Below are 19,682 nucleotides of genomic sequence, written 5' to 3'. Positions count from 1 at the left end.
TAATTACCAACTAGCGTAGCAAGGTTCGATTTTATAATTGTAAGATTAAAAAAAAAAAAGGCGAAACCTAAAATATAAAAAATTATTATAAGTGATAAAAAGCGAGCTTTAATCTTGTAAAAATTTATCTTTAACAAAAAAAAAAAAAACGCGAATCATTTGAACCATACCAGGTTCAATTTAAGAATGGCAGAGGCATGCATGGCAGCCTGGCATGGACAAATTACATTTTATGGGATATTTTGGGAGAATGGGGAGTTGCACCTATAAAGTTTTGGGCCGCTATTTATTATCTGCCCGTGTAATCAAGGGAGGTAGCTGTTTTAATATTTTATGTCTTTTTATTAGTTTAATATTATATATTTAGATTATATTTGATATATAAAATTAATTGAAAAATAAAATATTAATTATTTTATCATATATTTATTATGTATTTAAATAAAATGATTGAATTTAGTTGAAGGTTACTGTAACATGACCAAAATTCATAAAGGAAAGGAACTCCATAATTCGCTATAAAAGTTTAGCTGCCATGCTCGTTGGCTGAAGAGCAAAGTACTAACTAACGCATTGTTTAGGCTTTCAAGCCGCGGGTATCTTAAATAATACGTATAAAAAATTATTAATTTAGATTATAAAATTTTATTTGTATGTTTAATATAATTTTATAAAAAATATTCCAAAAGAATTATTTTTTACCTTCATCGCTTACATGCAACTGACATAATTACTAATTAGCCCCTTCACTTAGAAGTTATATATTTTTTTATTTTTCATTTGAAAAAAAAAAAAAAAGCAGATAGATCATACATTAATCTTAAAATTAATTGTTCGGGGCTATGCTCATGAAACTATTTGTTTTGTTTGGGCAGTAAGTAGGGGCTGGATTTGTGAAAGGATGACTTGTAATCACATTATCCAAACAAATGTGATACGGTGCATAGGTGGCAGCTCCCAAGTGGAGGAACGATTCAGTTCACTTTCTGAAGATCAGATAATTCTATGAGCCAAAAAAACCTAGAAAATCCAATCCATTCAAGGCCTCTCGATCTTTCTGCTTTCTTTTCCTTAAACTATTCTGCCACACTTCCTTTCCCCCCCTTACAGTCTTACAGAGACAGAAAGATCAGAGAGTGAAGACATGGCTAGCTGCAGCATGGCATCGGCTGCTTCAGGGTTTTTGCCAACACCCAATGTCACAGGGAATGCAAGCTCAGCTTCTAAGAGCAACATGGTGTTTTTCCCTTCAAAGAACAACAACAACAATTCAAGGCTTGTTGTGAAGGCAGCTGAGGAGGCTGCAGCACCAGCTCCAGCTCCAGCTACCACGACCCCACCACCAGAAGGAGGTAAGGCCCCTAAGCCTAAGCCACCGCCAATTGGACCAAAAAGAGGCGCCAAGGTTAGCTACCGCTCCATAGAATTATCAATAATCATAATCCCATATCTTATAATCTGTCTGATAGCTGAAAAAACGTTGCACTAAGATCACATGTTAGCCAGCTGTATGGTGCATATATTAATTAGAATTAAATTAGCAGTTAATTGAAAAGTTGTTGAACATGTTTGATATATATGCAGAGATGATGTAGCAAAGCAGGAGCTAGTCTTAATTTGATTGAAAAGGGTAATACATAACCACCCATGTTAAACTTGATCATTAAAGAGGGAATCTGCCTTCTGTTGAGTTACATTTTTGGACAAGAAATGAAAAGAGTCTAAGAATTATTGTATGTTTGAACTAACTTTCGATTGTTTTTTCACCTCATAGGTCAAGATTCTTAGGAGGGAGTCCTACTGGTACAACAGCTTTGGATCAGTTGTTGCAGTTGACCAGGTCACTCTCTCTCTCTCTCTCTCTCTCTTTTTCTCCCTCTGGCATGTGCAAGTTTCTTTGAAGAAAAGATCTGACTTTTTTCAATCTGATGGTCACTTTTTTGCAGGACCCCAACACACGGTACCCAGTTGTGGTTCGATTCAACAAAGTTAATTATGCCAATGTATCTACGAACAACTATGCATTGGATGAGATTGAAGAAGTTAAATGAGTTACTGTAGCATTTGTAATTTTGTTTTTCATTATCATATCGCCTTCTCCTCTCTAGCTTAAGCTTGTTTGTGCCAAAAACATGTACAAGATTATCATCTTCTCTCTGTCATTTCTTGTCTTCTTTTCCTACTTATGTTTCAACCATCAGCGATAAAAATGGTGTTTAACTGTCACATGCTTCGAGGGAACTCCATGCCCCTTGAAAAGTTCGGATGACACATCTTCACATATGTGCAATGAAACCCATTAGAGCTCCAGAGTGCACTCGCCCTGCAATGGACAAATAAACAGCCATCAAATAAAAAATCATCAACTCCATATCTGCGTGCTTAATAAATGCTTCCAGGTCCAGCTACTGCCTTACAGTGGAACGCATTCATATTGTCTAATGCTGCTTGAGGATCCCGGATCGCTCATGTAGGATCTGAAAACAAGCAGATTTAGAGCTAGTTTAACACTAACACGTTTTCCAAAAGTGGCTTTGGGTTCCAAATCCCATTGAGGTTGGTTAATTTTTAATTGTGATCGGAAACCTGTAAAGCAATATATGAAGCCTAAAAGGTTCTTGTGATCCTGAAACTCAATTATGATAGCAAATTATACTGTTTTTGTTGCAGTTCAAAACGCAGTTTGGATCCAACCGGAATACAAATCTAAAAATAGAGCAGCTGCCGGGAACATGATGTTATTACAACCACTCAACAAGCTACCATATGCAATATAACTCAGTTCCTCTAGGTTTCTCATTCTGATTGCATACAAAAGAAAATTGCAATTACAAAATTGAGGTATCATAGATGAAAGGATTAAAAAAAACAGATCTGTAGATAATAACATTGCTATGGAAAGGAGACTATCATATAACAGGTGGGGCAGAACCCTGCAAGATCTGCAATAAAGAACTAGAAGTAAGAGAAAAAAATCTGGTAGCAGAGTAGAGAAGCCAAAATTGTTAATCAACTTGATGCTGGTTGACTGTTCGCGTTTAGCTTTAGATTGTGATCACTCCTACATTCCAAAGACTACAGTTACTACATGAGCAAGCACATAAGAAAAGACCATAAGCAAACATATTAATGAGTTTTTATTGATTCTCTTATAAAGACCATGTAATGAAATACTTTTGAAAAAGTAATATATAACAAAAGTTGATTTCAGCTTGAAGCAAATCGCTTTTTGTCATTTTTTTACTATAGAGAAAGATATAACTTTTAGAAAGGTTCTCATTAGCTACATATTGCATTCTCGGATAACCAAGACAATTTCACAATCAAATATATGAATCCTTCATGTTTCTTTATGTTTTGTATGGTTTTAGGAGAAGGAAACCAATCCTGGCAGAAGACCAGTGTTGTTACAACAAAACTCCGCAATTAAAGGAGGCAAAAATGATAACATTCAGACTATACTGCACAATGTTCATTGTTTTAGCAAGAAGAATTCATAATATCCTTTTCTATATTCCCTTATCCTCGTTTCATCATCTCACTCCTTGTCAAACCAAAACTTCGTTTCTCAACAAGAAACTAAACCCAAATACTCCTACTAGCACGCGATTATAACATGTATTATTGTGATACAAGCCCTAGCTGGTAAGTGGTACATATTAAACATCAAAAGGGAAAAGATGGGGAGAGCAGAAATAGAAACAACCCCTATATATGTTAATTAAAGAATAAATTAATATATAATGCAACTGTCATTGTAAGCAAACTGATTTGAAGTGAAAATGTGAATAGCTATAAACTTGAAACGTATAGAAGGCATATAAACTAACCTTCCTTCAAAGAACTCTTCCGTCCATTCCATCAAGAAGACCTGACCATAGTCCCTTTACAGGTGGCAACTGAGCAACAAAAGCATTCCAAGGAGGATAACCAACGCCACTTCCACGCACACGACCATCCAAGCGCAGAGATAAATAACTTTACAATGAGCACCACATAAATAGGTTTCACTAACACGGGGGATTTCTATTCACAATTTTCTAAGCATTTGTTCTGCATTACTTAGTTGAGTTTATAGTTGCTCATTTTCAAGATTGTCTACAGATATGTGTCTAATGGTTCCTAAATGCTGTTAAAAATAAGGTAAAAAATGAAAAGAATTTCATTTGCAAGGTCAAAGAAACCATATGTCTATTTGTATTATAGAATCTTTGAATGAGAAGATGGTAAGTAAGATGTAGGAACTCTTACACAGGAGATTCAGGGGACACACCAGCCAATTTCTTTTGCTCATCCAACCACCTATATTTAAAGTTTAAACAAATATACGTCAGTTGAGAGAGTGAGAGCATGAGAACTACAAAATAAAATGACCATTGCTTTGCTCCGAACATAATCTTACTCAGTCCACTCAGAAACATAAACTGGGGTCAACTGCCAAAGCCTCTTTCTTTTTGAAGTGATCTCTTTCATGTCTTCACTGTCATCAAAGTCAAGACTAGGTGAATTCCCATCTGTAGCGAAAGGAACCACCAGCACCCCTCTTTCCAGAAGGCTCTCAGTGAATGGCTCGCTAAATTTGAATGACTCTATGATGAATGATGCAGGGCCAGCACATACTACAATACGAGCAATTCCTCTCAAACTGCCTACAGAAATGTTCTTATTTTGATCCACTCGAAGCTTAAGATTAGAAAGGCTTTCTTCTCTTGAGAGTCTGGCTAGTTGTGCGTTCTTAGCAGTGTTCTCCCTGAAATACAGAAATGCAAAGAAAGATGCTGCTCCAATGTCTATGCCAAGACTTGTTAAAATGTCAGGGACTTCAGATGATCTTGCAGGATTGTTTAGGGCAGCAATTAACTGTGTTAAGGCTATTAATCCTCCCAAGGCACCACTTGCGATGAATGCAAGGTAAAAGAACATCCGCACAGACCGAAAGGGAGAGAGAACTTCACTCCTTATCTTGGATGAAGAACTGAGAACAAAAAACGTTATTAACAAGCCTCACTTACAAAGCAGAACCTGATAATCAGAAGCATTCAATAACAAGAAATCAAGTCAAAAAGCAACTAGAAAACCATCGTGTTATTTGATGTATTTATGTACTAAGATTTTAAAGGCACTTTCTCAAAGTGAAGAAAAGGGCAATAATCACAAAATTGAATTTATCTTTATGTGCCAAGAAGCATATCAACAACGATGACAAATTAATATTAGGAACCCGTGTGTTCATTCCATTGCAATGGTGAATCCAGATGCACTTAGTGGGTTTTGAAAAGACTCTACAAAACTCATAAATATGAGCACAAAATCAGAAGAAATTAAAAAATTACTATTAATGAGGGAGAACTGAGAACATTACCTAACTTCTGAGGAGGAAGAGGGCTTATTAGCAGCAGAACAAACAATGGAAGAAGAGACTGATGGTGGCTTTGCATGAAATGTTAAATTGATAGAAGAGAGTGCGTTCTTTCTGTAAATGGGATTTTGGAAGCAAGATCTGAAACTACTGTACTTTTGTCTAAAGTTTGAGGGTCCAAGAATGTAACAAAATTGTGCCATTGAAGCCATGACCGGACAGCTACTAGAACTTGGAGAATTCTGTTGGTTTGGTTCGTTACTTCGTTTGTTACAGGTAGCATTGGCGTTTCCTAGGGAAAATGTGATCAAGAAACTGCCACGCTTACCATTTGTGAGTTGCCCATTGTCTTCTTGGGTCTTGTTTTTGGAAACCCCAAACAAAATATTTGGACCCTCCATTTTGATCAGGACCAAAACCAGAATGGGCCCATTTACAAAATTAACAGTATCTCACTTCTGGATTCCAGTCCATTTTCTTGGAAGCTTGCGTGCTTGACCGAAGTTGCAGCAGAAATTTGAAAAGTCTTTCACAATTGGTTGGCTGAGGCTCATAAATAACAAAATTTCCTTTCAGACTGGAAAGGAAAACAATAGAATGATAATACATAGCGAAATATCATGGAAACATACATCTTGCCAATAGTCAAAAAATCAGGGAATCCCATGTATCCAAGAAAAGTCTGGTCTTCTACAAAGAAAAGAAATTTCCAAGCCAAAACTTGGACCACAGTGAAGAAAAGAAAGTCTATAAATAGGTGAACTTGCCATGATATGGAAGCAAAACATATAAAATTCAACTGAAAATGGAAGAAGTGAAAGTTCTAGGGTCTTGGCCTAGTCCATATGGTTTCAGGGTTCAATGGGCTCTGGAACTCAAGGGTGTCGAGTATGAATACATAGATGAAGATTTATTTAACAAGAGTGATATGCTCTTGAAGTATAATCCAGTTCATAAGAAGATCCCAGTTCTTGTTCATAATGGGAAATCAATTGCAGAATCGGCAGTTATTCTTGAGTACATTGAGGAGACATGGCCTCAGAATCCTTTGCTTCCAATGGATCCTTATGAAAGGGCCATGGCACGGTTCTGGATCAACTTCGTGGACAATAAGGATAAGGTAATTTACTATTACCCATCTTTGTATAACCTTTTAAGTTAACATATAGCAAAAGTGCACAGCCTAGCCAAGTTGATGCGTTTCTATTCAATATTATATTGCAGGCTGCTCCATTCGTGTCATTCTTCATTGGCGTTGGTGAGGAACACGAGAAGGCAGCCAAGGAAGCAAAGGAGTTGCTAAAGATTTTTGAAGAACAAGGTCTTGGGGAGAAGAAATATTTTGGTGGTGAAGAAATTGGAATGGTAGATTTGGCCATGGGTTGGATTGCTGCCTCTTTGGGAGTCATTGAAGAAATAGTTGATGTAAAAATACTTGATGCTGAGAGCCTCCCTCGCTTACATGCATGGGTTCAAAATTTCAGGGCCTATCCAGTGATAAAAAACAACCTTCCTGATCATGATAAATTGCTGGAAAATTACACAAAGAAAAGAGAGATGTTTCTTGCATCGATAGCAACTTGAAGACTAGTTTCATTTACTTTATGCTTGCTTAATTCCTAGTAATTTATTATTTTTGAAGCAAAATGCCACGTTTTCTTCTATGTTTTGTGCTTTGATTAATTTGTTCCTTAATGCAGCTTCTTCTTCCTCTTTTTGTATTTTGATTTTGATTTTTTTAATTGTTTTTGAATAACTTTTCTTGATAGAATTGCTGAATGCAGCAAAGATTTAAATAAAAGAGCAAATGGTTGCCCATTTATCTTGCAAATATCAAATTAAACAAAGAACAATATTCGTAACAAGACAAAATAGCATAAAGCAACTAGCCAACTAAGCACAGTTGGTTTGAATGTCAAAATAAAAAACAAAATTTTTGACTTTAGTGCTGCGGCTGGAAGGTGGAGGGCAAGCAACCATTCAGACCTATAAGGGCCTGCTTGGAAACAACAGAGCATAGCATAGCATAACTGTGTAAGCTTCAAGTCCTCGAAAATGGAGGAAGTGAAGTTGCTAGGAACTTGGGCTAGTCCATTTAGTTACAGGGTTTTATGGGCTCTTAAACACAAGGGAGTGAAGTACGAATATGTGGAAGAGGATCTTTTCAACAAGAGCGAGTTGCTTCTTAGATACAATCCAGTTCACAAGAAAATCCCAGTGCTTGTTCATGGTGGAAAACCAATAGCAGAATCCATTGTTATTCTTGAATATATAGAGGAGATATGGCCTGAAAACCCCTTGCTTCCACAAGACCCTTATGAAAGAACCATGGCTCGCTTCTGGATCAAGTTCGGAGAAGATAAGGTAATAGAAAACATGAAAATTTTTATGGTTATACTTTGTTTTGTCTTCAGTCTTTTTTAGTATTTTTCCATCATCTAAATTTGTTTTCAATTTCGAAGGCCCCTACATTTTACAAATTCTTTCATACTGTTGGAGAAGAGCAAGTGAAGGCAACAAAAGAAGCTAAAGAACTGCTGAAAATTATAGAAGAGCATGGGCTTGGAGAGAAAAAATATTTTGGGGGTGACAGGTTTGGATTGATTGATATAGCCTATGGATGGATAGCTTGTGGGCTCGATGTGTTAGCAGAAGCAGTTGGTGTTAAACTGCTGGAAGCTGACAGCTTCCCTCGATTGCAGGCATGGACTGAAAATTTCAAGCAAGTGCCACTGATCAAGGACAACCTTCCTGACCCAGATAAATTGTTGACTTATTTCAAATTCCGCAGGGAAAAAATTATTGCATCAGCAGCAACCTCTTAGAAGCCATAGGATCCTGTTTCATTTGATCAAGTGGCTAACTACAAAATCGTAATTTCATTTTTGTACCTTTTTTTTTGCGTTGCTATTGAATTCGTTCTGATTTCTGCTTTTCCTTTTTCCTCTTACTCTGCTGCAATTGGTGATAGAATGGGGGACGGGGGGAGGAATGACAAAATGAACCAATGGATCAGAAATATTTATTTTATGTTACAATGACAATGAATAGTTACTAATAGGGAAATGAAAATCTTTCAATTACTTTTTAATGTATCAATTTTTTGAGAAAAAGACGACCACCGGTGGTCGGCCTGAGGCTTCCGCAATTAAAAAAGTGAAAATAGGCGGGTCAAAAAATTTAATCCGTCGATGTTGTGGGTAAGATGCGGTGGCGCAACACACACGATGGCCGGGCTTTCACATACCAAACATTTCGATTGGTCGGATCCAACACCAATTATGTCGAGGGCAGTTGCTGCTTCATCAATCTTGATTGGCGGCTCAGGGTTTTAAAAATTAATAAAAGATATTAAAATTTTATTTCCTCTTCTATAAAAATTTTTATAATGGTTGTTTGTTCGAATAATTTGTGGTCCACCGGCCCATTTTGAAATTTCCCCATAAAATGGATGAATTTAAGGCTAGCAAAACAGGAAAAAGGCCTAAGTAACCATAAATATAGCTCTTGGCTATGTGGACCGGTGATCGAGGGTTTTCGGTTTCGGGAAAAATGAAGAAGCTGGGTTTTCAACCAACTGTTTGTAACATTCAACACTTTGATCAACGGGCTACGTACTGGACGTAAAGTAGCTTTATGAGGTTGTTTGGACATCAACCTCATTTAATTGCTTATAATACGATAATAAATGATTTTTTAAGATAATATCAAATATAAGTAATTTATAATTCAAATATATAATCAAAGTATTTTATCATGTTTAAGATTAAATGCTTTCTTAACGTAACATTGAACCGGTGACCTAAATTTTACGAAAACATATATTTTGTTATGATAATTTATTTAACTATTTTTTTGATACGGTAACATTTTTTTTGTTCAAGTCTACTCGGGTTATGAAATTGCTATGGGCTATGGGAGAAAGAGGTTGTGCATCTGACACTCTAACATACAACAGCATCATCGACAGCGTTTGCAAGGGCAAGCCTGTAACCGAGGCTTTGAAGCTTTTCTCAGAAATGAGAGGTAAAGGCATTCGACCAACTGTTGTCACTTCTAATATCTTGATTCATGCTAGGTGTAATTCAAGTCAGTGGGAGGAGGTTAGAAGATTATTGAATGAAGTGGTGGTGAACAATTGCAAACTTGATGTCGTCCAATGGAATATTTTTGTTGCCGCACTTTGTAAAGAGGATAGGATTTTTGGGGGGTAACAAGTTTGGATTGACTGATATATAAACTTCGGATGGATAGTTTGTTGGCTTGATCTAATGGAAGAAGCAGCCGGTGTTAAACTGCTGGGAGCTGATGCCTGGACTGAACTTTCGGGAAGTAGCACTGATTAAGGAGAACCTTCCTAACCGTGATGAAATGCTGGCTTGTTTCAAATTCCGCATGTAGAGGACTATTGCATCAGCAACCTCATAGACATAGTTGGGGGAGCTTCAGCTTTGTGCAATTTAAAGGCAAAAATGAACTGTTTCTTCGAGTGTGCTTTCAGGAACTGTAATTTTGATAAATGATGTGTGAGAAATAAGGTCATATGATGAATGGAAAATCAGCTGCTCTTATGAGACTGCATTGCAGATCCTCTTCAATGTTTATATTAGCTTTCAATATTTCGTGGCTCTCATCTTGCTGTCTTGAAAATTTCATTTGATATGAGCTATTCCCTTCAAATTAGCAATCCCTGCTTAATTTTTGTCGAAAATCACACCGTCATAGACGTTAAACATTCCTAGTTTCTAAAATTCCATTTAGTTTCTATCCTACAAGGCATTGATTAAGTGCTATTGCATGTTGGGGACATCCTCACCTCCATGATCAGAAGATCTCATCAATTCTTTTCTCATTACATGTTTATTAGGAAAGAGGAAGGAAAGAAAGGAGGAAGAAATTAATTAACTAATCTTTTAGCACAATGAATTCTAAAAGTAACCAGTTACAACTAAAATAGTACCTTGAAAAAACTCTCAAGTACTCGGTAACCTGCAACATTATCTTTCGATTCTTTTTTTTTTTAACAAGAAACTCAAGAATCACTAAATCCTACTGGTTTAAAAGTGGTCATATTATCAAACAAGGTTCACATGAGATACAATTTGAATATACAGTTTGAATGGAGATATATAAAGAAATAACTTCTGGGGTTCTGAAGTAAATAAATGTAATAGAACAAAACATTTCTGCTTATAAACGCAGGAAAGTGGCATGCCCTGTAAGAGGATCCAAAGTTTGCCAGGGGGGAATCATATCAAATGAGCTAGTTTTCCTTACTTTTAGCAGTAGCTTTAGACAGCAAAGATTCCAGTTCTCCTTTATGGTATAGTTTGACAGTATCTGCACCAGAACATGAAGCGACAATAACAACTGAAGATCGATTCACTTGACTTCTACAAGAAAGTGTCTCTTACTCCAAGGAAACCCAAGTCACTCAAACAGTAAAAAAAAAAGAAAAAAGAATAACAAAGAACTCTAAAATCATTTAAAAAATCGTATTGTACATCCAAAAAGTTAAGAGCCAATGATTATGGAACTACTAGCGGCCAAAACTGAAGATTATATATTAGAAAAGTAAAACGTTTTTTTAAGGAGGGCTGGATGGAAAGAATCAATAAATCCACAAAACTGTAGAAGGGTGTATAACATTATTCACGAAATGTCTCAAAAGTTTAATGTCTTTAATTGGGAATCTGCTATGAAGATTCATTTTAGCAGTTAGATACATTCCGGGTTAGTAAAAGATGTGGCTAGGCCTCCTCTAAATTAATGTATAATTCAAGAGAAGAAAATGCATGAATACCTGTACAACCACCAACTTGTTTACCCCCTGTGCAAGCAGATAGAGATTAGAGCATTAGTTGTCATTATATAACTAAGAACATTTCAGAGAGAAAAAGGAGAAAAACAAAAAGGCAAAAAATAGCATAACAGAAACTGCACTTCCTGACAAATTAGAATTGCTAGATTTTGTTTCACTAATAACATTAAACAAAGTTCCCAAGGTTGTATTTTGAAAGTATCATAGAGCAAGAACCAAACACAAAAATGTTTTTTGGTCACTGCAATTCATTTGAGAATCAAAACCAAAAAAAGGCTGTTGTTTTCGTAAGTGATTCTTTTACCAGAACTTGAACTGAAAAAAAAAAAATCTAAAGCCTAAATCTTGCTTTCGAGTGTGTTTCATTATATCCACGTCCAAAATTTCAACAAAAAAATGAAACATGCCATTCACACATAAGCCAAGTGCCAAGTTTTTAAACTTGGCCATATTTTATGGAAATGTTTAAACTGCCACAACAAACTAATTATAGCAGCAATGGTATGACATTTTGCTTCTCAGCATGAAATTGCCGAGTCAAGATTGGAAAACTAAAGCAGCATGTCCTCTCAAGGAGAGTTATAGATTAAAAGTAGGTGTTTTCTTTTTCTTTTTTTTTCCCCTCTTACGAGGAGAAGAAGAAGAAAGAAAGAAGGGAAAAGGAAAGAAAAGAAGATGGACATGAATTCTGCACTTTTTATGCAAGATCCTAGCATTTGTACTACAGAAGTAGAGAGCAGCAACAATTGCATGTTCAATGCAATTTGGTACTTGCTGCTCATACTGATTTTCTTATTAGACTAAGATCAACATCTGTTCTGTTAGTAAAGACCAACCTGACAAGACAAAGTTATACTACATCCATCCATAGATGTAAACATTAAACATAACAAATGGATTGGTAAGGATTTTATACATATAAAAGCAATAAGCCATGAACACCGTTTTACAGTCAACGTAGTTCTCTATCTGTTAGGTAAATGCTAATACAAGAAAAGCACTACTTACCAATAAAAACATTAGGGACAGTATGTTGCCCAGTAAGCCGCTCCAGCACCTTCTGCACTTGGGGCCCTTGGGCACCTGAAAAAGATAGAACTCTTTATGTTATGCAAGATCAATATTAAGATGAAAAGTAACTGACAGCACACTCCAATTCGAGATATTAAATTTCATACTCAGCTTCTGTTGAATTGGAGAAATGTAACATAAATTACAACCTGAAAACTCCCATTCTTTTGAAAAAGAAAAATGTTTTCCCACACCAATTTTTCAAAGAGAAAGTATCATATAATGATATGTGATCTATGGTGACTTATGTTGGCATGGACTGGATCTTACTGTTGCGATTTCAAAGTACTACGACTTAAAAAGTATTACACTGATTACTTATCTTACTGGTTAAAATTTTCAAGGTTACAATAACAAGCCAAAAGCGGTTATGAATCCTAGGCCTTCATTATTTCAAAGGGTTTCCAGATGCGTAGTGAAGATCTAAAAGTCGCCCTTAAATTTCATTTTAACTTCATCCAAATGGCGAATTTAGCCTCCCTCAAATCTTCATTCTTCATTATTTCTTTCTATGTTTAAGCAGCAAATATACCAAAATTTCATAGTTGGTATTTTCTAAATTTGCGTGATTCAAACATCATTGCATTCAACATCTCAGTCGAGGTTATGAATCAATCTACTTGGGCAATGCCAATAAGCAAAGAAGGAGACTCTGCTAAAAGTTATAGTTCATCAGGCAGAAGCAAGAGGGCACACAAAAATTCCTCAACAATTCAAACGTTCAGCCGTTTTCATTGAATCACATTTATTAAGAAAAATGCATTTCATGCAAACTATATGGAAAATTCAAATTCAGCAAGATATAAAAAATCACTGTTTATCATCATCAAGTAATCCAATAAAGAATTACAAAAAAAAAAAAAAAAAAGGTCAAAGAGAACTAAAAGAATAAAAAAGGAAAATAGTAGCTCTAAAACATTTGGCAATGAATAACCTAAGCTATATATATATATACACCCGCGCACGCACACACACACACATTAAAGTAGCAAAAATTTGAAGACTAACCCAATTCATCCAATTCAATAACCAAAGGCTTCACACCAAGTTTCTTGAACAATGATTTCACCTCCGAAGAATACCTGCAAACAAAGAAAAAATTCCCATCTCAAATCTGTCTGAAAGAACCCAATTCGCACAACGAATCACCAAAATTACTTTAATATTTCAAAATAAAAAATTGGAGAATGATGAGATTTGAACCCACGAGCACCAAGACTTGGAGTAAACAACAACTGGGTTATGAGCCACGGTCTTCTTAACACTCTCCTCAAGTCTGGATCCAAATGAGGAAGCCATGCATCGGACCGACATGGGTTTGCTTTGCTTCCTTGAGCCATTTATGCCCAAGCTCCAGCTGGTTGACATTGAAGCTGTGTTGCTTTGAATATGAAGAAATTCGCTGCATGGAAGCAGTGAGAAAGAAAAAGAGGAAGACCCATGACGGTTTAGAGGAACAGAGCTCAGCTTTGCCAGATGGGATGTAACTGCCATTGTTTTTACTTCTGGTTTTTTTTTTTTTTTTTTGGTTGAGATTGGTCTTCTTTTTAAGCAGCTATTTTTGGATTTCTTTAACTCTTCTCTTCCTTACTGTTTCAGGTTTTCTTTTCCGGGGTTGTGGGGTTGGGATTTGGCTTCGGATGTTTGCTTGCGAATGCAAAAGTTTATTGACCAGAAAAAGAAAAAAAAAAGGGCCTAAAAAAAGAGTTGGGTTAGAATTCTTTCATTGCTTTAAATATAATTGAGTTTGTTATGCATGTAAGTCACGTGCACGTTGACTATCATAAAATAATTCCTATTGAATTAAATAAAAAAATAGCTTCTTTATTATTTTTTATTAATTTGATATTAAAAAAATAAAATTATCAATTTAATGATAAATTTTTATTTCATTATTTATTTTAATATTTCATATTAATATCATTAATTAACTTATTAATATAATATTAATATCCAATAAAATGTTAATATGTATAAAAAAATTCAATCAATGTTACATTATTGATGGTTATATTAATATTAAAAAAAATTAAAAAAATTAAAAAAATTAAAAAATTAAATTGTTTTAAAAAAATATAAAAATAAAAATGGCATATTTTTAGAAAATATAAAAATATAAAAATTATGAATACTTAAAATTTTTAAAAAATCTAAAAATTTTAATAAAAAATAAAAAATTGAAAATTCATTTTATGAAAATTTTAATAAAAATAAATTTAAAAAATACATAAAAACTTTTAAAAAATCGAAAATAAAAAATAAAAAATTTTTTGAAATTTTTTGAAAATTAAAAAAAAAAACTAAATTTTTTAATCTGAAAGTATATTAAAAAATTCTTTAAAATTTTCTGAAATTAAAAAATTTCAACATTTTGAAATATTCTAAAAAATTATAAAAATGAAAAAATGTTCAAAAAAAAAAATTAAAATTAAAATTACTTAAATCGGGAAAATCATATTAAAATGAATTTTGTTTAGATTTTGAATGATTTTATTTTTCATGTTACTGTCGAGACGTTTTAGGAATTTTTAATTGGTAAATTATATTTAAATTATTAACAATGCTAACCCCAATCAAGGAAAAACATTTGAGTTAGGAATTAATTGATACTTACTTTTATTTTCTTTCCCTTTTTTTTAAAATATTTATTTCCTTTACTTATGGTTTGATTTTATTTTACTTTCTTACGTGTTAATGAATATCTTGATTTGTGTACTTGTGTAATCACTTTGCTGCAAAATAATACAAATACATAGAATATTTTTAATTTTAATCTAGAATTTGTTGAGATTCAATTGTATGTAAGGCCAGTAAAATTTTGAAAAAATTAAAAATTAATTCGAAATTACATAATTATTTTAATTTTAATTTATTTAAATATATTAAAAATGATATTAAAATGCTATAAAAAATTAAAAATAATTTTAAAATATAATAAATCGAACTAAATTGATAAAATTTGATTTGGATTGATTTAAAAAAAATGTGATTCGAATTTGGATATACTTTGAAAGCAAAATGAATCTAAATATGTGTTAAATCTAGGGATGGCATCGGGTCGGGTTTTGCTCGCCCCGAACCTGACCCGATTTTATGCTTCATTAAATCAGACTCGATCCGACCCGAAATTAATAAAATATTAATTTTTTTAATATAAAATATTATTTTTTAAATATAAATATTTAAAAATATCATTATATAAATAATTAATTAATTAATTAAAAAATATTTTTTTAATAATGTCGGGTCTGGTAAGGTCAAGTTTTAGGCATACCCGAACCAGATCCGACCACGATTGTTACAAAATTTTACCCGACCCGATCCAAAACCCGAAATTCAAAAAAAAAAAACCCGATCCTATAGGGTCAGATCGGGCCGAAACCCGTCGGAGACGGACTTGATTGCCGTCCCTAGTTAAATCCATCACCGTCTTTAACCAGTCAAAGATGTTTAGTCTAGTCAAAAGCTTCCCATTCTTTAGCAAAACTTGCATACGCAAGCTTTTGCTCTTCCACCGATTGATGCCTTTTGCCATGATGTGGATCTAGGGACGGCGAACTAACCCGTCCCCGACGGGTTTCGACCCGACCCGACCCCATGGGGTCAGTTTTTTTTTTTTTTTTAATTCGGGTATCGGGTCAGGTCGGGTCGGGTAAAATAAGGAGACAATCGGGGTCGGGTCGGGATCGAGTTTGCCTAAAACTCGATCCGACTCGATCCGATATTATATAAAAAATTATTTTTTAATTTTTTATTATATATATATTTATATAATAATATTTTTAAATATTTATATTTAAAAAATAATATTTTATATTAAAAAAATAATATTTTATTAATTTCGGGTCAGGTCGGGTACAGTTTACATGATGTCGGGTTCGGATCGGGTTCGAGTATGAAAAACCAAAAAAATTTTCGGGTAGGATCGGGTTCGGGGCGAGCAAAACCCGCCCCGATGCCAACCCTATGTGGATCCTGTGCTAGCATACCTCTTAGAACATCAATGCCAAAACTGCTTTTGAACTGACTTTCATCATCAATTACATGGACAAAGCTCTTGTTTAGACCGAATTCAACATGAAAATGCGGAAAGTTTTGGGGGATCGAACCACACAATCCCCTGCCACCGGTATCTATCAGCTTCTTTGCATTGTGCTGGCTCCATTCATCTTCAGCTTCATCAATTGCCTGAGACAAAACTTCTTTTAGAACATTACACTAATGACAAAAGTACTCCAACTATACCATAAAATGAAAATGTTAGATTGCTGGTAGGTGTTCCCAGCAGAATACATATGGGAATAAACAATCTGATGTTACTCAATTTAGTTAACACATATGTCAATGCACAACCTAATGTTAATACATGCTGCTTGGTATATCTTAATGGTTCATTTATAGAGAATAATCAAGTCCCGTGTTTCAATAACAACAGAGTTGCTGCTTCTAACACCACCTTCAGAACTATTGATTTTGATGAAAAACATCAAACAGATGTATCAAAAACTAGAATCAGTAGAAGAAATCTAACCTTTTTAAAATATAAAGGGGCCTGTTTTGCTATTTCCCTTGGCAAAGGAATACATTCAATCAAACAGTGGCGACGTTGTTGTGCCAAGCCCATCACAGTTTCCAAGAACACCAACTCCTTCTCTTGCTTAGCAAACATCATAATCAAGCATTTCTTGAAGTTACGAATTTCCTCCCACACATAGTTGTCGACTGTTCTTGTGGCTGACTCATGCTGTGAAGGCAAAAAAGTTCCCACTTGAAATTAGCACTTATAATTAGGAAAGCCAATGAAATAATGAAAGTGTCATTTTCCCCTAGAAATGAAACAAGTTTATCATGCTTTAGACCACATTTGAAATAAGTTCATTTTGCTCCTAGTTTCTAAAGGTATCTAAAGAACTCTTCATATTTCAATGGAAAGACAAATAATTTAGTTGGCATGAAATGCAAACAGAAAGAGAATAATATTCAAATCCTTCCAAGTCATGACTTATACTTAAAGATGACTCAACTCAACATGTTAACAATCTATCTAGTTAACAGTAAAGGACAAAACAAGAGATAAGGACACCATAGATAGAACCTACCTGCAATGGTAAGATGCAACAGTGACCTGGCACAACAGGCTGCCATTGTGGCAACATCAAGTACGTGAAATTAGCTATAGCAACAACAAGATGTTTTGGCCGGTTTGGGTTCTCAAAGCAGAAAAGGCAGCGCTCTTGCTGAGTCAATATGCGTTTTGACAAATTACTGTTTCCAGATACCTTCTGATCATTTCCACCGCCCTTCTTTCGAGATTTTCTTCTCGGGCCATCTTCATAATCATATTCATCATCTGCCCGACCAGATACACTATAATGTTTGTTGTGCATTATTCTCCCAGCAACATGCTTATCAGCATCATCATCATCCTTTCTTTTTCGCATCGAGACATCGTAAGCCACACACCTAGATAGAAAGTAATATTATTACAATAAGATCAGGATTAGTTACAAGGTCTAAAACAGACTGTCAAAAGATAATGACCTGCTAAAGGCACAGAATATCATGGTATAGAAGGCAAGTTGATTCTTTTTTTTTTCCCGAAAAGAACTGAACACAGAAAGTAAACTTTGCAATTTGCTTAAGCTTGATATCCTAGAAAATCATCTCATAAAAGGGTATGAGCTTACAGCTTTACTCTCATTTGAAACTGCTCATTCAGAAAGGGAAAACCAATGACATCAAAAGATGATAAATTACCTGCTTGCATGGTCAACAGTCTGCTCTTTAGTGCTCAGCTTTGCCCTCATGCTGTCAACTTCCAGCTGATAAAAGTGACAAACAGGCAAAACAAACAAAATTAATTGTGGAAGGAAAAGCTTAATGATGTAGGACAGCAAGGAGAACATTAGTTGTTTTACAATCTAAAATTCTCAAAAAAATAGGAAAAAGTGAACAAAGAAAAGAGAAGAAGCCGAAGATGGTTCCTAAGCTTCAAACCTATGATAATAGATACTGTACACTCAATATATGAAAATTTGCGTTTAAAAAGAAACAGACAGAGAAACACAACTAGGTATCATTGCAAGAACCTTTGTGCAACCTCTTTCACTTTCATTATCTGCAACTTTTTGTTTCTCCTCATCTTGCAGTTGTTTTCCATTTCTTATGGCATGTAGATGAGCACGAGGTGCAGCAGCCCTACGAGATGCTCCACAAACAGCCAGCAGATCAATGGAACCCCAGCGTTCTTGAACAACCTGCATTATTTCAACAAGTAAAGGATAATTGAGTCATGCTTTTATACAGTATGAAAGAAGGATCACCCTTCCACCACTCCAATTTTGTTCTTAAATCACAAACGTTAGGGATTTACAGTACTTGAGAAAACATACCTCCTCAAGCCTCCTTCCTTGTCGAGCAGCTTGCTCTTCGGCACGCTTAACAGCTTTAAGTCTCCAACTTGCATCTCCATCCCCCACAAGCGAAGAAGATGAAAGTGGGTCCTTTGTTTTTTCATCTGCATCGTCTCGATAACCAGTTTCCAGATATGGGTTCAATTCCATGGGATTCAACCTCTTTATCTAGTAGAAAGAAAAATTTGTAATGTCAACTACGGATCATGCACCATTAACAAACAACGACAGATGTTCCAAACAACCATGAGCTAAAAGATTCTGATGTTTCTAAGTGAAGGAAAATAACATTCAGAGCAAAAAAAAAAAAGAAGTTTATTAAATCAATTCAGACCAAAGAAATTACGGATTTGGTGTTTAATCACACAATAAAATACTGAAAGTATTCCTTTGAACTAAAAAATTGAAATTTCAAAAAGGATCGAGTTGCATTCATGATTCATGGAAAGATGAGAAACGATGAAATAAAAGACATAACAGTTCAATTACTATACCTCGTGAGCAGGAGAGGGTTTGTTACGAATCTCCTATATCATCTGGAAATCGAAAAAGGGGTGATACTTGCGGAGAAGAAATCCGAGGTTATGAAGCCAAGGTTGAATGGCAAGGGGGGAAATAAAGAAATAGATAGATATTCGAGGGCGGGAGGTAAGGTTTCTTTATAAAGGATGGCAATGGGAAACGCAGAACTATACATAACAGAAAAGTTTTATAGTTTTGGAGATTCCAACTTTTGCTAGGGCTGTATAAAATTTACTACAAAATTAATTATATCTAATACCTTAAATTTTTAATTATCCATTGTATTCAAATTTAATAATAAAATTAAATTATTTAATTGTGCTCAATTTTTTAAAAATTTTAAACATAATGTAATAAATTAAATTAATAAAAATTTCACAATAAGGGAAGATGTATTTTTAAGACATTCATGATACTTTAGTATATAATGTATAAATCTTAACATATTTTTATAAATTTCTTTTATAATAATAAAAATTTAATAAGGAAAATATAC

At 34.5% G+C, this 19,682-nt stretch overlaps 6 protein-coding genes and 1 long non-coding RNA gene across 13 annotated transcripts; 4 read left to right on the top strand and 3 right to left on the bottom strand.

Moving 5' to 3' along the window:
* Window positions 1-1,026: 1,026 nt before the first annotated feature.
* On the top strand, window positions 1,027-2,162 carry LOC111305369 (photosystem I reaction center subunit IV A, chloroplastic-like). Its single transcript, XM_022902844.2, has 3 exons — window positions 1,027-1,405; window positions 1,775-1,840; window positions 1,947-2,162. The coding sequence occupies exons 1-3, from the start codon at window positions 1,145-1,147 to the stop codon at window positions 2,049-2,051; spliced, it is 432 nt and encodes a 143-aa protein (XP_022758579.1). The 5' UTR covers window positions 1,027-1,144; the 3' UTR covers window positions 2,052-2,162.
* Window positions 1,990-6,012, bottom strand: LOC111305365 (LOW PSII ACCUMULATION-like protein). Of its 7 annotated transcripts, XR_002691983.2 has the most exons (6): window positions 5,363-5,744; window positions 4,403-4,975; window positions 4,252-4,302; window positions 3,831-3,978; window positions 2,418-2,477; window positions 1,990-2,323 (listed from the first exon to the last, which is right to left on the bottom strand). XR_002691983.2 is itself a non-coding variant. In XM_089750880.1 (5 exons), exons 1-4 carry the CDS (start codon window positions 5,758-5,760, stop codon window positions 3,837-3,839), a joined length of 1,125 nt encoding a protein of 374 aa, XP_089607006.1. In that variant the 5' UTR covers window positions 5,761-6,012; the 3' UTR covers window positions 1,990-2,323; window positions 3,831-3,836. The 7 variants fall into 7 exon arrangements, 6 of the variants coding, with proteins under 6 accessions (XP_089607006.1, XP_022758574.2, XP_089607005.1 ...); XM_089750880.1 differs by lacking the exon at window positions 2,418-2,477 and having other exon boundaries at window positions 3,831-3,939; window positions 5,363-6,012; XM_022902839.2 differs by lacking the exon at window positions 2,418-2,477 and having other exon boundaries at window positions 5,363-5,741.
* On the top strand, window positions 2,330-3,068 carry LOC149512845 (uncharacterized). The gene is made up of 2 exons (XR_016331584.1): window positions 2,330-2,556; window positions 2,671-3,068. It is a non-coding gene; the product is annotated as an uncharacterized LOC149512845 (long non-coding RNA).
* Window positions 6,013-6,130: 118 nt separating the features above from the next.
* LOC111305367 (glutathione transferase GST 23-like) lies at window positions 6,131-7,080 on the top strand. Its single transcript, XM_022902843.2, has 2 exons — window positions 6,131-6,479; window positions 6,584-7,080. The coding sequence occupies exons 1-2, from the start codon at window positions 6,165-6,167 to the stop codon at window positions 6,941-6,943; spliced, it is 675 nt and encodes a 224-aa protein (XP_022758578.2). The 5' UTR covers window positions 6,131-6,164; the 3' UTR covers window positions 6,944-7,080.
* Window positions 7,081-7,216: 136 nt separating this feature from the next.
* Window positions 7,217-8,296, top strand: LOC111305368 (putative glutathione S-transferase). Its single transcript, XM_089750882.1, has 2 exons — window positions 7,217-7,723; window positions 7,822-8,296. The coding sequence occupies exons 1-2, from the start codon at window positions 7,415-7,417 to the stop codon at window positions 8,182-8,184; spliced, it is 672 nt and encodes a 223-aa protein (XP_089607008.1). The 5' UTR covers window positions 7,217-7,414; the 3' UTR covers window positions 8,185-8,296.
* Window positions 8,297-10,412: 2,116 nt separating this feature from the next.
* Window positions 10,413-14,098, bottom strand: LOC111305364 (monothiol glutaredoxin-S10-like). The gene is made up of 5 exons (XM_022902836.2): window positions 13,459-14,098; window positions 13,260-13,333; window positions 12,189-12,263; window positions 11,163-11,189; window positions 10,413-10,699 (listed from the first exon to the last, which is right to left on the bottom strand). The coding sequence occupies exons 1-5, from the start codon at window positions 13,743-13,745 to the stop codon at window positions 10,623-10,625; spliced, it is 540 nt and encodes a 179-aa protein (XP_022758571.1). The 5' UTR covers window positions 13,746-14,098; the 3' UTR covers window positions 10,413-10,622.
* A 1,861-nt stretch (window positions 14,099-15,959) lies between these two features.
* On the bottom strand, window positions 15,960-19,296 carry LOC111306453 (uncharacterized). The gene is made up of 7 exons (XM_089750916.1): window positions 19,159-19,296; window positions 18,644-18,832; window positions 18,341-18,508; window positions 18,009-18,073; window positions 17,351-17,714; window positions 16,783-16,995; window positions 15,960-16,439 (listed from the first exon to the last, which is right to left on the bottom strand). The coding sequence occupies exons 2-7, from the start codon at window positions 18,812-18,814 to the stop codon at window positions 16,098-16,100; spliced, it is 1,323 nt and encodes a 440-aa protein (XP_089607042.1). The 5' UTR covers window positions 18,815-18,832; window positions 19,159-19,296; the 3' UTR covers window positions 15,960-16,097.
* Window positions 19,297-19,682: the final 386 nt, after the last annotated feature.

This window comes from Durio zibethinus, chromosome 21 (genome assembly GCF_047325235.1).
Source record: "Durio zibethinus cultivar Kanyao isolate XHJ-2024 chromosome 21, ASM4732523v1, whole genome shotgun sequence".
Taxonomy (NCBI): Eukaryota; Viridiplantae; Streptophyta; class Magnoliopsida; order Malvales; family Malvaceae; genus Durio; species Durio zibethinus.
The sequence above is the reverse complement of the archived record's forward strand: the minus strand, read 5'-3'. Positions and strand labels throughout refer to the sequence as shown.

What these genes read in the sequence shown, in the direction of transcription:
- LOC111305369 (XM_022902844.2), top strand. Translation starts at nt 1,145, where the DNA reads ATGGCTAGCTGCAGCATGGCATCGGCTGCTTCAGGGTTTTTGCCAACA. An exon ending in GACCAAAAAGAGGCGCCAAG is followed by an intron (nt 1,406 to 1,774) that starts GTTAGCTACCGC and finishes TTCACCTCATAG; the next exon opens with GTCAAGATTCTTAGGAGGGA. An exon ending in CAGTTGTTGCAGTTGACCAG is followed by an intron (nt 1,841 to 1,946) that starts GTCACTCTCTCT and finishes ACTTTTTTGCAG; the next exon opens with GACCCCAACACACGGTACCC.
- LOC111305365 (XM_089750880.1), bottom strand. Translation starts at nt 5,760, where the DNA reads ATGGAGGGTCCAAATATTTTGTTTGGGGTTTCCAAAAACAAGACCCAA. An exon ending in TCTTCCTCCTCAGAAGTTAG is followed by an intron (nt 4,976 to 5,362) that starts GTAATGTTCTCA and finishes TTTTGTTCTCAG; the next exon opens with TTCTTCATCCAAGATAAGGA. An exon ending in GTGTCCCCTGAATCTCCTGT is followed by an intron (nt 3,940 to 4,251) that starts GTAAGAGTTCCT and finishes TGTGCGTGGAAG; the next exon opens with TGGCGTTGGTTATCCTCCTT.
- LOC111305367 (XM_022902843.2), top strand. Translation starts at nt 6,165, where the DNA reads ATGGAAGAAGTGAAAGTTCTAGGGTCTTGGCCTAGTCCATATGGTTTC. An exon ending in TCGTGGACAATAAGGATAAG is followed by an intron (nt 6,480 to 6,583) that starts GTAATTTACTAT and finishes ATTATATTGCAG; the next exon opens with GCTGCTCCATTCGTGTCATT.
- LOC111305368 (XM_089750882.1), top strand. Translation starts at nt 7,415, where the DNA reads ATGGAGGAAGTGAAGTTGCTAGGAACTTGGGCTAGTCCATTTAGTTAC. An exon ending in TCAAGTTCGGAGAAGATAAG is followed by an intron (nt 7,724 to 7,821) that starts GTAATAGAAAAC and finishes TCAATTTCGAAG; the next exon opens with GCCCCTACATTTTACAAATT.
- LOC111305364 (XM_022902836.2), bottom strand. Translation starts at nt 13,745, where the DNA reads ATGGCAGTTACATCCCATCTGGCAAAGCTGAGCTCTGTTCCTCTAAAC. An exon ending in TACTCCAAGTCTTGGTGCTC is followed by an intron (nt 13,334 to 13,458) that starts GTGGGTTCAAAT and finishes CTTTGTTTGCAG; the next exon opens with GTATTCTTCGGAGGTGAAAT. An exon ending in TGTCCCTAATGTTTTTATTG is followed by an intron (nt 11,190 to 12,188) that starts GTAAGTAGTGCT and finishes CTGCTTGCACAG; the next exon opens with GGGGTAAACAAGTTGGTGGT.
- LOC111306453 (XM_089750916.1), bottom strand. Translation starts at nt 18,814, where the DNA reads ATGGAATTGAACCCATATCTGGAAACTGGTTATCGAGACGATGCAGAT. An exon ending in AAGGAAGGAGGCTTGAGGAG is followed by an intron (nt 18,509 to 18,643) that starts GTATGTTTTCTC and finishes GAAATAATGCAG; the next exon opens with GTTGTTCAAGAACGCTGGGG. An exon ending in ACTGTTGACCATGCAAGCAG is followed by an intron (nt 17,715 to 18,008) that starts GTAATTTATCAT and finishes CTTTCTATCTAG; the next exon opens with GTGTGTGGCTTACGATGTCT.